Source organism: Drosophila nasuta, chromosome 3 (assembly GCF_023558535.2).
Source record: "Drosophila nasuta strain 15112-1781.00 chromosome 3, ASM2355853v1, whole genome shotgun sequence".
Lineage (NCBI taxonomy): Eukaryota > Metazoa > Arthropoda > Insecta > Diptera > Drosophilidae > Drosophila > Drosophila nasuta.
The window spans coordinates 47371154-47383414 of NC_083457.1; the positions used below are offsets into that span (position 1 = coordinate 47371154).

At 38.1% G+C, this 12261-nt stretch overlaps 4 protein-coding genes across 4 annotated transcripts; all 4 read right to left on the bottom strand.

Annotated features, from left to right (window-relative positions):
- Positions 1-163: 163 nt before the first annotated feature.
- On the bottom strand, positions 164-4735 carry LOC132793230 (venom serine protease Bi-VSP). Its single transcript, XM_060802979.1, is given in 9 exon segments — positions 164-395; positions 836-907; positions 975-1189; positions 1260-1553; positions 2418-2505; positions 2507-2581; positions 2583-2726; positions 2792-2952; positions 3178-4735. Coding segments are annotated over 9 exon segments (1740 nt in total). The 5' UTR covers positions 3713-4735; the 3' UTR covers positions 164-239.
- Positions 4736-4851: 116 nt separating this feature from the next.
- On the bottom strand, positions 4852-5411 carry LOC132791828 (adipokinetic hormone). Its single transcript, XM_060800921.1, has 2 exons — positions 5333-5411; positions 4852-5274 (listed from the first exon to the last, which is right to left on the bottom strand). Exons 1-2 carry the CDS (start codon positions 5399-5401, stop codon positions 5101-5103), a joined length of 243 nt encoding a protein of 80 aa, XP_060656904.1. The 5' UTR covers positions 5402-5411; the 3' UTR covers positions 4852-5100.
- Positions 5412-7049: 1638 nt separating this feature from the next.
- Positions 7050-10404, bottom strand: LOC132791825 (ras-like protein 2). Its single transcript, XM_060800918.1, has 3 exons — positions 10235-10404; positions 8677-8764; positions 7050-8613 (listed from the first exon to the last, which is right to left on the bottom strand). The coding sequence occupies exons 1-3, from the start codon at positions 10313-10315 to the stop codon at positions 8204-8206; spliced, it is 579 nt and encodes a 192-aa protein (XP_060656901.1). The 5' UTR covers positions 10316-10404; the 3' UTR covers positions 7050-8203.
- A 135-nt stretch (positions 10405-10539) lies between these two features.
- LOC132791822 (replication factor C subunit 2) lies at positions 10540-11953 on the bottom strand. The gene is made up of 2 exons (XM_060800914.1): positions 11584-11953; positions 10540-11523 (listed from the first exon to the last, which is right to left on the bottom strand). The coding sequence occupies exons 1-2, from the start codon at positions 11746-11748 to the stop codon at positions 10693-10695; spliced, it is 996 nt and encodes a 331-aa protein (XP_060656897.1). The 5' UTR covers positions 11749-11953; the 3' UTR covers positions 10540-10692.
- Positions 11954-12261: the final 308 nt, after the last annotated feature.

Sequence of the window (12261 nt, forward strand, 5' to 3'; positions counted from 1 at the left end):
ACATTAAGGTACGGGAGTTGATATGTAATATTATTAAATTAATTTCTTCTGGTAATAATTTAATTTAATTTCAAGAAATTCAACAGCATTCCTTGAACCTCTTAAATTTGAGTTATACAGTTGAGTTAGTTTGTGGTGAATTTATAATAAATTTGAATACATTTCAATTAAATTTGATTTTCTTTATTAAGTAGTAAATATTAAATGTGTGTATGGTAGAAAGATAGATTTGAATGGGATCAGCGCCTTTTGCCCCTTTGGGAGTGTAATTTATTGTGAATCCAGCCCAAGTAACTGCTAACTCTCGTATACACTCCAGGAAATCCTGGTCTGGCGCACTCGTAGCCAAAGGAGACAATGCCCAGCAAGTAAAAACGATAACCGCCTCCATCGAGCTGTAAAGAAAATTTCAAAATGAGAAAGTCAACTTTAATTAAAAAACAAGTAAGAAAGCTACAGTGGAGAGTGCTCAACTGGATACTGGATGAGATACCCACTACCCATTTTAAGTAAATGCAAACCAGCGTGGTATTATTCCTAAAATATACCAAACATATACCACAAAATACTAAAATATAGCTAAGGTCACAGTTTGTATAGCGATTAAGTACTACATTCGAAATATACAATAAATGTCAAAATATACCAGATCAAAATATACCGCCACATACCATATTTGGTACATCGATGAAGTACTACATTCAAAATATATCATAGAGGTCAAAATATATCAGATTTTCAGCCAAAGCAACTAAGACCCATTGCAGTAGGCGTAATTTGCCCTACAATAGATTTCTCCACCAATCAATGACGCATCGATGAAGCAGTAACTAACCTGAGGCATCATAAGTGGTCCACCGGAATCCCCCTGACAGGCGTCCACAGTGGAGCTGCCGGCGCAAATTAACTGCAATGAATATCAGTTGATATCAGATGAATGATCATCGTAAACATGACAATAATTCCTTCCTTACCTTGTCGCTGAACTGGACAAACTGAAAAACAGATTTATAGTTCTGTTCGCAGCTCTGACGCGACACAATCGGCACCTGAGCATCACGTAGCACATTCGATGTGGCGCCCTGATGTTTAGTTGCCCCATAACCTGCCACAAATGGATGCATGCCAACAAATGCATCTTCGCGCTGAAAATTGTTGCCCTCGGGCAAACAAATGGGTCGAATGTCGCCTGTGAATCGAAAATAAAACAAAAGCAATTCAAATATCTGATATTAGACATGCTTAGTGCCTCCACTCACCGTTAGATGGCGCCTCGCCGTTCAGCTCGATCAACGCAATATCATTCGCAATGGAAGCCAAATCAAAGTTCTCATGCACAATGCTACGCCTGATGCGATAATCAATGGCACCCTGCTCTGCAGCTTTGGTCAGATCATGGGCACCAAGTCTCACCAAAGTCAGAGTGGGATTGATGCAGTGCGCCGAGGTGATCACAAACTGGGAGCTGATCAAGCTGCCAGCGCAGAGAAACTTCAGTGCACTGCGGTTGTTTTCATCGTAGTATCCAAGAGCTGCCATCCAGGGATAAGCTCCTAAAAACAAAATTATATTATAAATTTTTAAATTATGTTCTTTAACGATGATGATTAAAGTCATGTGTTAAATTTGAGATGAGAAAAACGACATATTAAACTTTTTATACCCGCTACCCATAGGGTAGAACACAGGAAATGTATGTAATAGGTAGAAGGACCATTTCCGATCCTATAAAGTATATATATTCTTGATCAGCGTCAACAGCCGAGACGATCTAGCCATGTGCGTCTGTCTGTCTGTCCGTCTGTTAGTATGCTACAGCTAGGTGTCAGAAACTATAAGAGATAGAGCTATAATTTTTTTTCGACAGCATTTGTTATGTTTACACGCAGATCAATATTGTTTCAAATTTTTGGCCCGCTCACTTCCGCCCCGGCAAGTCAACACAAATCGAATAACAAGCGTAAAAGCTAGAGTCATTTTGGCATATACAATAATAACAATAGTAATTGTGATTCCTGAAAATTTGTTTGCGATCGGATAAAAATTGTCGAAGTTATTAAAGAAATAGTTGTTTATGAGCAAGAACGCCTACTTACTAGAAAGCTTCAGTCTAGTGTGCTCGACTGTGACATACTCGATATATGTATATCTCTATCTCTTATAGTCTCTGATACAGGTGTTCATACGGACAAACGGATATAGCTATGTATGTATATTGTTTCAACTGTTGACGCTGATTAAGAATATGGACGCACAAAGCTTTTATACTCCTTACCTTACGGGAGCCGGGAAACATTCTTCTTATAGTAATATTACATTGAATTCATATTCATTAAGTAATTTCTTCATTCATTCATTAAATTGTTTAAAAATATCATAAAATTATTTAATATTTCTTATCTAAATTTATAGTTTACCTTTTCGAACCGGCAAACCACCCACCACACGATTTGTGGTGGCACCGCCAATACCGCAAACGCTGTTGCTGGAGGGGGGAAGCTGAGGGAAAACCTGGAACTGGCAAAGCTGGAGTTGGTCTGATGACCAACGCACCTTGATTAAGCGGCGGCGTGGGCTGAAAAAACCATCGGCGTGGACTGCGGACTCTGTATAGTTGGAACACCCAAAGGAGAGAATTGAAAGGCACCCAGTGATGAGCTAGTGGGCGGCACATACTCCTTGGGACTGCGGCTAATCAGCGGCGCACGCTGCTCGGCACAACAAACCTGTAAATTTGGGAGGCAACTGTAATTAGGTAACCTCCAAAGCAGATTTTAGACGTCGGCGTTACCAGAAAACTGGAGCCATCAAAGCCACAAATGGATTGACCCAAAAATGTTTGAAACTCGCTGGAGGCGCCTGTCTGCACCTGCTCAAGCAGCTGGGCGCAGGAGGTGAGAGGGACACAGGTCCCGGAGCGGGAACGTGCATCATAGCAGCTCTGTTGCTGGGCTAAAAGAGGGAACACAGCTCATGGATCAGGTTTGCAGGCTTAGTTAATGTTGTGTTGGGGTGCAAAGATTGCCAATTGTTTTGTTTGAGAATTTATTGCGTAATTGAACTAAGTATAATTTATGTTGAGGGGGAAGTATGAGTGAATTTGGTTTTTGAATTTCTTGTTGTGTTGGAATTTTGTTGGTGCTTGTTCTAGTCGTTTCTAATCCTTGCCAGCGAGACGCCGACGACGGCGACGTCGACCTGGATTAAGCGGCACAAAGATCATCATATCCGAGCCAACGGTGGCTCTCAACTGTTGCTGTTGTTGCTGCTGCTGGCGAGGATCGATGCAGGGACAATTGGGCAACGGAGGCACGCCACCGGGCAGGCAAACAAAAGGTTGCGTTGGACACGTGGTGGGCACTGGCAGCGTTGTGCCTGCCGTGCTCGTCGTTGTGGTGGCAGCACTTGTTGTCGTCGATGACGTGGACGATGTCGACGTGGTCGTAGTGGTTGTTGTGGTGAGCGGTGGTGGGAACGGTGGCAGCGTTAGAGGCGGCGGCGTGGGTTGAAACGTCGGTATCACTGCGGACGTGGACGACGGGAATGGAATTAGTGTAACTGGCTGTGACGGAGGCAGTGGTGGCGGCGGCGGTGGCAGCGGATAGATGGGATAGTAACCTGTCGGATACAGCGGACACAGTCCTTTGATGCTGGCCAAATACGAGAGAAATGGCCACCAATAGACCTTCACGCAGAACTCCTCCAGCAACATGCTGCCAATTGTGCCCAATGTTGGTCAGCGACTAACTAAGTGGACGGTATTTGATTGCAGTCAGCCAACTACGGCGATTTCATATTTGTTAAATTATTCAATTATAACACAATTTTGATGCCTGCCAACGTTTGTTGACTTCTGCAGATAATTATCTGCTGTAAATCGTTGGGCGCCCAGTTATGCAGGGCCGGTTCAGTGAGCAACGGGCGAGCGAGCGCAACAAAAGCTGCTCGCTACGACGCACTTCCGTTAAAGCTGCTTGCTATGAGGCAGAGAGGATGTCAGCACTCCTGGGCAGATCCTTGCTTTAAAAAGCTGATTGCTATAATGTTATTGCGTTCAAGCTGTTTGCTATGCACCAGCACTCCTAGACAGATCCTTGCATTAAAAAAGCTTCTTGCTATAACAAAAGTCCATTTCCTAACGCTGACTTGCAAAAGCTGTTTGAACTAATAAATAAACACAATTTTATCAGCAATCACAATTAACTCTTGTCGTCGTCACTACGCTTTGTTAATTTCAACAAATTCCAACAAATTAAAATATCTGGGCCACTGACGTTTGTCATCCGATTAGGTCCAGCGATGCTATCGATTGTGTTGGAAGTGTTTACATGACACACATTACTTCCCCCCACAACACTTGTGCGTTGGTTAACATACGTGTTTATTCATTTGTTTATGTTTTGTCGCTTTACAAACACACACACTACATTTGACACGATCACAATCTTGGTGCAATAATAATTTGTTTTAAACTAAAACGTTAAACACTTACAGTTGACCGAGTAACTGAGCGTAAGGAGCATTATTATAGCATTTTCTATCCGGAATTTCGTAGAGTTCTCCATAGCGAATGCTTGCTCAGACTGTCAAATGTCGCGTTACACTGAGCAAAGTCATCTCAAACTGTGGAGCACTTAAACACACATTTGAATTGTGCTCTAGTTTAATTGTTGTAATTTTCGAAATTAAATTAAATTACCTTTATAGATTAATGGTTTCGGGGTAAAAAACAAATCGCTTGAACTTGAAATTGTCAGAAAGGGTAAAGCACCTCTACCTATGACCGGAAAAAGCGGTTCAAACCAGGCACAAGGTCTCGACTCAAATGTTGTTGTCAATCGCTCAATCACAAACATTTGTTTTATATCATTTTCGGATGCGCTTATTTATTTGACTTGGAGTTGGGTACATGGCTACATTTTGTTACACTGAGAGAAATGAAAAGGGGAGAGGAAAAACTTCTCTAAATCTAAATGCCGACTACGACTACCTTGTGTACTCGTATATAATACATATAAAACACAAAACATACATATATGGAGCATTATAATAATAGTAGATAATCATTTGGTTGTCCACCTCGTTCACATTTGCGTCCGTCTATTCCCTGTGCTTACAGTCCAGAAATAGTTGTGCCTGCGATTGCACAAATCGAAAGATCTCCAGCAGCATCTCATTCGAGGTCTTGCAGTTTCCCTGTTGTGGCTCAAAGAAGCTGCCTGATCCACTTGCTCCGCCCACCGATCGCTTGCCCCAGTCGGGTGAGAATGTCAGCTGCAATTACTGAAATGTTAATCGATTGCTTGTGGAAATTTGGATTGATTTCAATTACTTGACACTCCACGCAAGCCAGCAGAAAGACGAGCACAACTGCGATGAGGATTTCACTCTTTGGATTCATGATGCCTTCTATACGGTTTAGGACAGTGACAGCTACTTTTATACCCAATCAAATAGCATTCGACTCATTATTCCATTCAATTAATTCGACACTTCTAAGGATGCCGTCTAGCAGCAGACAACAGACGCAACTCATTATCCTGACGTCATATGACTACATACGGGTAATTCTCCGGCGAAAAATCAAACAATCATATAGTACTAAAACATTTAAAGAGGAAACTTATACCTCTTGATTAGAACTTTAATTACAGCAAAGAATGAATCTTGTAAACTATTTTTCTGTTTTAGAATAAAAATTAACGATTTCGTAGCAAACCAAAAGATTAACAAACCCTTAAATAGAACGAGTTCCTAAAAATCAATATTAGCTCTAAATAAAGTGGTATTCCAGAGCTATAAGAATAAACATTATTTATTCTTTACATTGTTTCAGTTCCGCCACAGAATTACCCATATCAAACTTAATTAGGGAACTTTAATTAGGTGTAAGAAAATGTTGTAATCTAAATAGTCCTGGATTAACATATCCCTAACAAAAAAATTTCTAAAAATTTCATAATAATTTAGTTCAATGCTTAAACTTTGTTATTAACGATCTATTGTTATATCAGAATCCATCAATCAACGATCTAAAATAATTCTTTTCTGTTTTTATCAACCTTGATGTGTGTTCATTAAATTTCTCATTTATTTCATAATATTTTAACTGCCTTTATATTATATAATAATGCCCTAATTTTGTATAACCATTTTAGAAATGAAAGTGATTCCAAACATATTAAACAAGACAATTAAAAAAAAAAACAAATTTAGTTTAATGCTTAAACTTTGTTAATCTGTTGTTAAATCTCTTTACTTTAATCGCTTATTAGTTTGTAAATGTTTGAAATGATAAATAAAAAGTATTTACTTATACTCCGATTTTTATATTTATTTGAGAACTAACAATATTCTCAGGCGATTAATTGAAAAATAAATAAAACAAGGCAATTTTCATCTACATTTCCCCACTTAACTATCATACAGCTGTGAACTTTGAAATAGCTGTGCGATTTATTCGCATATTTATTTTTGTAAGTTGATCGCTTGCACATTATTTTTGTAAACTGGTACATACGGATAACAAAAAATCAAAAACCTAAGCTTTTTTTATATTTTTACACAATTGCACAACGTTTTGGATGCACACTGGAATAGCAGTTCATTATTTTCTTCCTCGAAAAGGCCCGAAATTTTTGAAAAGTTCATTATGGTAATTTATGGTAATTATCTTGAGCTGTAGATTTTCATGCCTTTAATCTGCCTTAATACCCCCGAATATTAAAAACACAGCTTTTTGGAAGCATTTGTGATTTGTATGTATTTATTAGAATTGCGCATATATTTTGTATTAAATATATATAAATATATATATAAGTATATAAATATAAATATATATAATATAAATTAATAAAGGCTCGTTAAATGAAGCGGGTGGTGTCGAGTTAATCAAAGAAATACATAATATATTTTTTTAAAATGTAATAAACACTTTGCTTTCATATTTTCAATACTCGTACGATAATAAAAATGAATTATGTAAAAATACACAATTTGTATAAAAAACATAGAATAAATTTAAGAGATTTACAATTATTATTGTATTGTGCGTTTCTTTTTTGTTTTGTTTTTCTTTTCTTTTTTTTTTTGTATCGTTTACAAATATCAATTCTAAATTGTTTTCATGTTGTTGTTGTTGCTTATGTGTTTGTTGTTGTTTTGTTTTTGTTGCTGTAGTAGTAGTTGTTGTTGTTTTTGTTGTTGTTATCAATGCGCTGACTAAATGCAACGAGAACGAGGCACTCAATTTGTTATTTGAATCAAAAAACACAACACAACACAATCATTGATAACAAATTATTGAATTCTAAGCATTTTATACATATTCGTATGTATGTATTTTGTATATAGCATATAAATATGTAATACATATACATATATATATTATTAGTAGTAAATAACAATACAAATTACAATAACACATTACTTTTGGCTTAATCGACAAAAACAAACAAACGTTTTAACGTATGACGAAACTTGGCTCAATTATTGCATTGCATTTTTATAATTTAATTACATTTAATTTTACTTTTCATTCATTTGATTTGATTTAATCGCATTTAGAAAACAAACAAATATCGCTAGTCGCACACACAAAAATTTGTTTCGCAAATTTCCACAACTTTTAACCATAATACACACACAATAGTAATAATAAAAAACCTTTTGTTCTTAATTGTTGCCTTGTTGTGATCAACAAATAATATTACAAAAATATATATTATATATATATATATATATATATATATGTATGTATGTATGCATGCTTGTATATATATGGATGTATGTAATGTATGTATGCATGTATTTATAAATGTATGTATATATGTATTCATGTATGGATGTATGCTCTGTGCTCTCTGGGGACGCAAGGACATTTGTTTACTTGAGTTTCATTACATATTATTTTTTTCCTCTTTTTTTTGTTAGTTAGTTAACTGGCGAGCTGGGCGTGAACGCTGCAACTGAAGCTGTGAGCTGTGACTCGATTCGCGTTGATGCTACTGGGCGGGGCCGGTATAAAATGCATTACATTTTGCGGGATTTGTGGGTGGATCTCTGGATTCGATATCTCTACTTTATAGCTCAGTCGTGGCGCCGTATTATTTAATTATTAAAATTTGGTGTTATACTCGTTACAATTCGTTCGCTGTTGCTGCTGTTGTCACCAGATTGTGAGATTCAACTGCAAGCGTTTTGCTTACATCAGACAGCACTTCTTCTTGCCCTTCTTCTTGTATCCCTCCTCAATGTAGGGCCTCTCGGCGATTTGAAATTTACGCACAATGCGCACCAGCTCATGGAATGCCTGATCGACATTGACACGCAACTTGGCACTGCACTCAATGTAGGGTATCATTAGATTTCTGCTCGTATTCTGCGCCTCCTCCAGCGACACCCGACGCTGATGCTCCAAATCGCATTTGTTGCCCACCATCAGCATGGGGAACTCATCGCGATCCTTCACACGCAATATTTGTCGCTGAAACTTTGGTATCTCATCGAAGCTGGAATGATCATTCAAGGAGAACACTAACAGAAATCCCTCGCCCGAACGCATATACTGCTCCCGCATTGCACTAAACTCCTCCTGTCCAGCCGTATCCAAAACTGAAAAAGGAAAACAAAAGCATTAATGATATGATATTGTAATCTATATGGCAATCCACTCACTGTCCAGCTTGGCTGGCACATCATCTATGACACATTGTTTGGTATAGGAATCCTCGATGGTTGGATCATAGTCTGTCACAAAATAGCTCTGGGAAATGAAAAGAAAAATAAAATACATCAATTACGTTGTAAAATTTGCAGTATCAATATCAAACTGTAGTTTAACGTTTGTTACATTACAAACATTTTGAGGAACTATTCGTCATTTTCATTCATATATGTATAAACAAAATAAATCACTAACGTAGAAAAATTTGCAGAATCAATTTAAAACCCATTCGTCACTTTTATTCATTTCATTTAAAATAAGGTTCTAAATATACAGGTTTTTGAGTTTATAGCTAGAACTCACAAGTTTTCTCGCTGTGGTTAATAGTAGAGCAATTAAGATTTAAGATATCAAAATGTACGCTACCATATGTAATAAGTTACTCTATATTAACAGAGGTCTATATAATAAACCATACGTGGGCAGACTCAGCTATTAATGCTGATTCATAATGTAATGAAGTTCATACTATGAACATAAGTTATGGGATCAGAACGAAGAATCTAAGACGAATATGGGATCGCATATATTCACTTTACTTTGGTTAAAGTGAAGGATCTAAAAAGAAATGATCATTCTCTCTTAAGTGCTTTTTGTTTACACGCAACGACGCCTCTTTTATCATCTCCAGAACAACAACAACATATGCATACATACATAGATACACTCTAGATTCGAGATGAATATCAGAGCATATAAAAACAATTGTTGCATGTGTATGTGTGTGTGTGTATGCATATGTTTATGTAGATATTTATGTATATAGGGGCTAGTGTAAATATATGAATGAGGAGGTTGGAGATGACGCAAATAACTATAAATAAATGCCAACATTGCCACACCATTCAGAATTTAGACGACGGGCCAAGAGACCGTGGTCGTGACCATGACGAACGTCGTCGTATTGACCTCAGCTCACACACACACACACATACACACACGGATAACCATAAACAAAAAGCGCAACTCCAAGTTAAGGTGCTCCACTGGGAGCCGCCCTTTAACCATGTTTGAAATTCGCCGTAAAATTCATTCAATACGACTGCATGTGTGTGTGAATGTGTATGTGTGTGCTTGTTGATTTCGCTGCAGCTTTTAGTGAAGATGATCTATGCTTGAAAATATGTAGCACACACACACACATACACAAACGACATAAATATCTAATCACATATGTATACGATATATACATATATGGATGTGCAGGCACATCAAGACTAGTCGTTTGTTGCTTTTGCCAAAACAAGGGTCCAGCCCACTTGTTACGTTGCGCCGCGCCCCTGTCTCAAAGTGATGAGTATCGAGATTTTGCATTCGCCGCATTGATGACTTCTCGAATTATGCTGTTAGGTTCTGTGTCAACAGCTAACTGCTATTCAATCAAACAAAACATCACAATATCACATCACACACACACAGTATGCTCACAGCACTTTTAGTTTTTTTCCAACAGCAACAACAACAACGACAACGACGACGTCACCAGCTTATTCCTGGGCATCACCTCACCTGTATGAATTGTATCGTTATGGCTGATTTTCCTACGCCGCCACCACCGACGACCACCAATTTATATGTTTGCATCTGCATTTTTATTGTATTTCTTTCTGTAGCCACCAATTGTTTCGTACAATGCTTTATATCCGACCGTGCGCGAAAAAAAAATTCAACTAGCAATACACCGATGTGACAGTGTGACCGCAAGCTCAATTTACATAATATACTTATTTAATGAGTTAAATATACTGGTGCGTCAAGTACTAGCTTGGTAACACTTTTTAAAGGGCGCCGATTTTTGAATATGACTTTGCTGTAAGCTGTTTGCGAACTTTAAGTATAAATAAAATATAAATATAAAACATTTTAACTCAAGAATTGATTTTCATTTGGTTTATGTAAATTAAACTGAACTTTGTAACCAGCTTGATCTTACAACTAAACTGAGTAATTCTAAATGTTTCTGATCTCTAATGCGACTCAGCAACCGTGCACAGCTGGGCTAACAAGCTCGTTAGCTGCAATAGGGAATTACAGCCATCCACAATCTTCATGTGTGTTATGCCAATCTCTCGTATAAAATTCAATTTCATTTGCTCATCCACATTGAGCCGTTTGCACACACGAAAGATGTTGCCAATGATGTCCTCCGGTGCATAGCCAAGACGCCACAATTTCGCCAGAATCTTATACGCCTTGTGAATGTCATTGGCGGCACAATGCTGCAACATATCCTGCAGCAGCATGGGATGCGGTTCATCGCACACCTTAAAAACATTCGCTCCAGTGATATCGCCAAATCCCTGTGCCGTCGACTGTAGATTGTTCAGCGCCTGTCGCATGTCTCCTTGGGCCGTAAATACAATTGCCTCCAGGCCATCTTCATCGTACTTGAGCTTCTCCAGTTGGCACACTTCAATTAGCTTGGCCAGCACCTGAGCATCCGATAGCTTGGTGAAACGCAACATGGCACAACGCGACTGAATCGGTTCAATGATCTTCTCGCTAGTGTTGCAAGCAAGTGCGAATCTTGTTGTGTTGCTGTAGATTTCCATGGTGCGTCGCAAGGATTGCTGGGCACCTTCAGTCATGCTGTCTGCCTCATCCAGTATAACAATCTTATGCCGTCCGCGTGGCAACGTCACCTTCTGCTGAGCAAACATCTTGATCTTGTTGCGAACCACATCGATACCGCGTTCATTGGAAGCATTCAATTCCAGCACTGCATCCTTATAGCTGTCGCCCAGCAAAATGCGTGCCAGACACTGAATCGTTGTTGTCTTGCCCACGCCCGGTGGTCCCTGTAATTGCACGTTGCACACATTAATTTAACTGTTCTTGTCAACAATTAAACAATTTACCGCAATGATAATGTTGGGCGAATTGCCTTGCGTGGAGAAGACAGAGAGACGGGCCACAGTGTCTTCATTGCCCACAATCTCTTCGAATTTGACCGGTCTATATTTCTCGATCCATGGCAAATTATTGCGTTTATCCACAACGGTAGCTTCCGGCGCTTCTGGCATTATATTTAATTTATTTTCTTAAAAAGTTTGCTTCGCTTTGCTGCTACTACATAAAACGCGGGATTCTGAATTAGCATTCGGTATATTTAAGTGCATTATCGAGAGACAGCTTAGCGATAATTGTAGCAAGCAGCTTTCCGTTAAGTACTCAACAAACACACCGATAATAGCCTTTTGTGGTATATACTTTTTCAGGTTGTTTTAATATTTAGCGAGTTTTCTATTGTTTATTATTGACAGACTTTTGTTAAATAAGCAAATGTAAGTAAATAAAACTAAATAAATAAATTTAATATTCTTAACGGTAAAAAGTATATTTCAACATCGGGTTTGCGGTCACACTTCGACACATGTTTTCCAAACTAGAAGCTTTATATGACTGTCTTTTTGTGTACGAAAATAGAAGTCAGTTCGTGCAAAAATTTAAGTTTATTTAATGAGAAATATACCTTAATTCAATAAATCATATTATTTGACTGCGATAGCATCGATATTTACCGTAAAACATCGGTG

Bases quoted from the DNA above. Each gene is read 5' to 3' on its own strand.
- LOC132791825 (XM_060800918.1), bottom strand. From the start codon at position 10,315: ATGCAGATGCAAACATATAAATTGGTGGTCGTCGGTGGTGGCGGCGTA. The intron at 8,765-10,234 runs GTGAGGTGATGC...TTCATTTCCCAG, and splicing joins TAACGATACAATTCATACAG to AGCTATTTTGTGACAGACTA. The intron at 8,614-8,676 runs GTGAGTGGATTG...TTCCTTTTTCAG, and splicing joins TGTGCCAGCCAAGCTGGACA to TTTTGGATACGGCTGGACAG.
- LOC132791822 (XM_060800914.1), bottom strand. From the start codon at position 11,748: ATGCCAGAAGCGCCGGAAGCTACCGTTGTGGATAAACGCAATAATTTG. The intron at 11,524-11,583 runs GTAAATTGTTTA...GTGCAATTACAG, and splicing joins CGCCCAACATTATCATTGCG to GGACCACCGGGCGTGGGCAA.
- LOC132791828 (XM_060800921.1), bottom strand. From the start codon at position 5,401: ATGAATCCAAAGAGTGAAATCCTCATCGCAGTTGTGCTCGTCTTTCTG. The intron at 5,275-5,332 runs GTAATTGAAATC...CAGTAATTGCAG, and splicing joins TGGCTTGCGTGGAGTGTCAA to CTGACATTCTCACCCGACTG.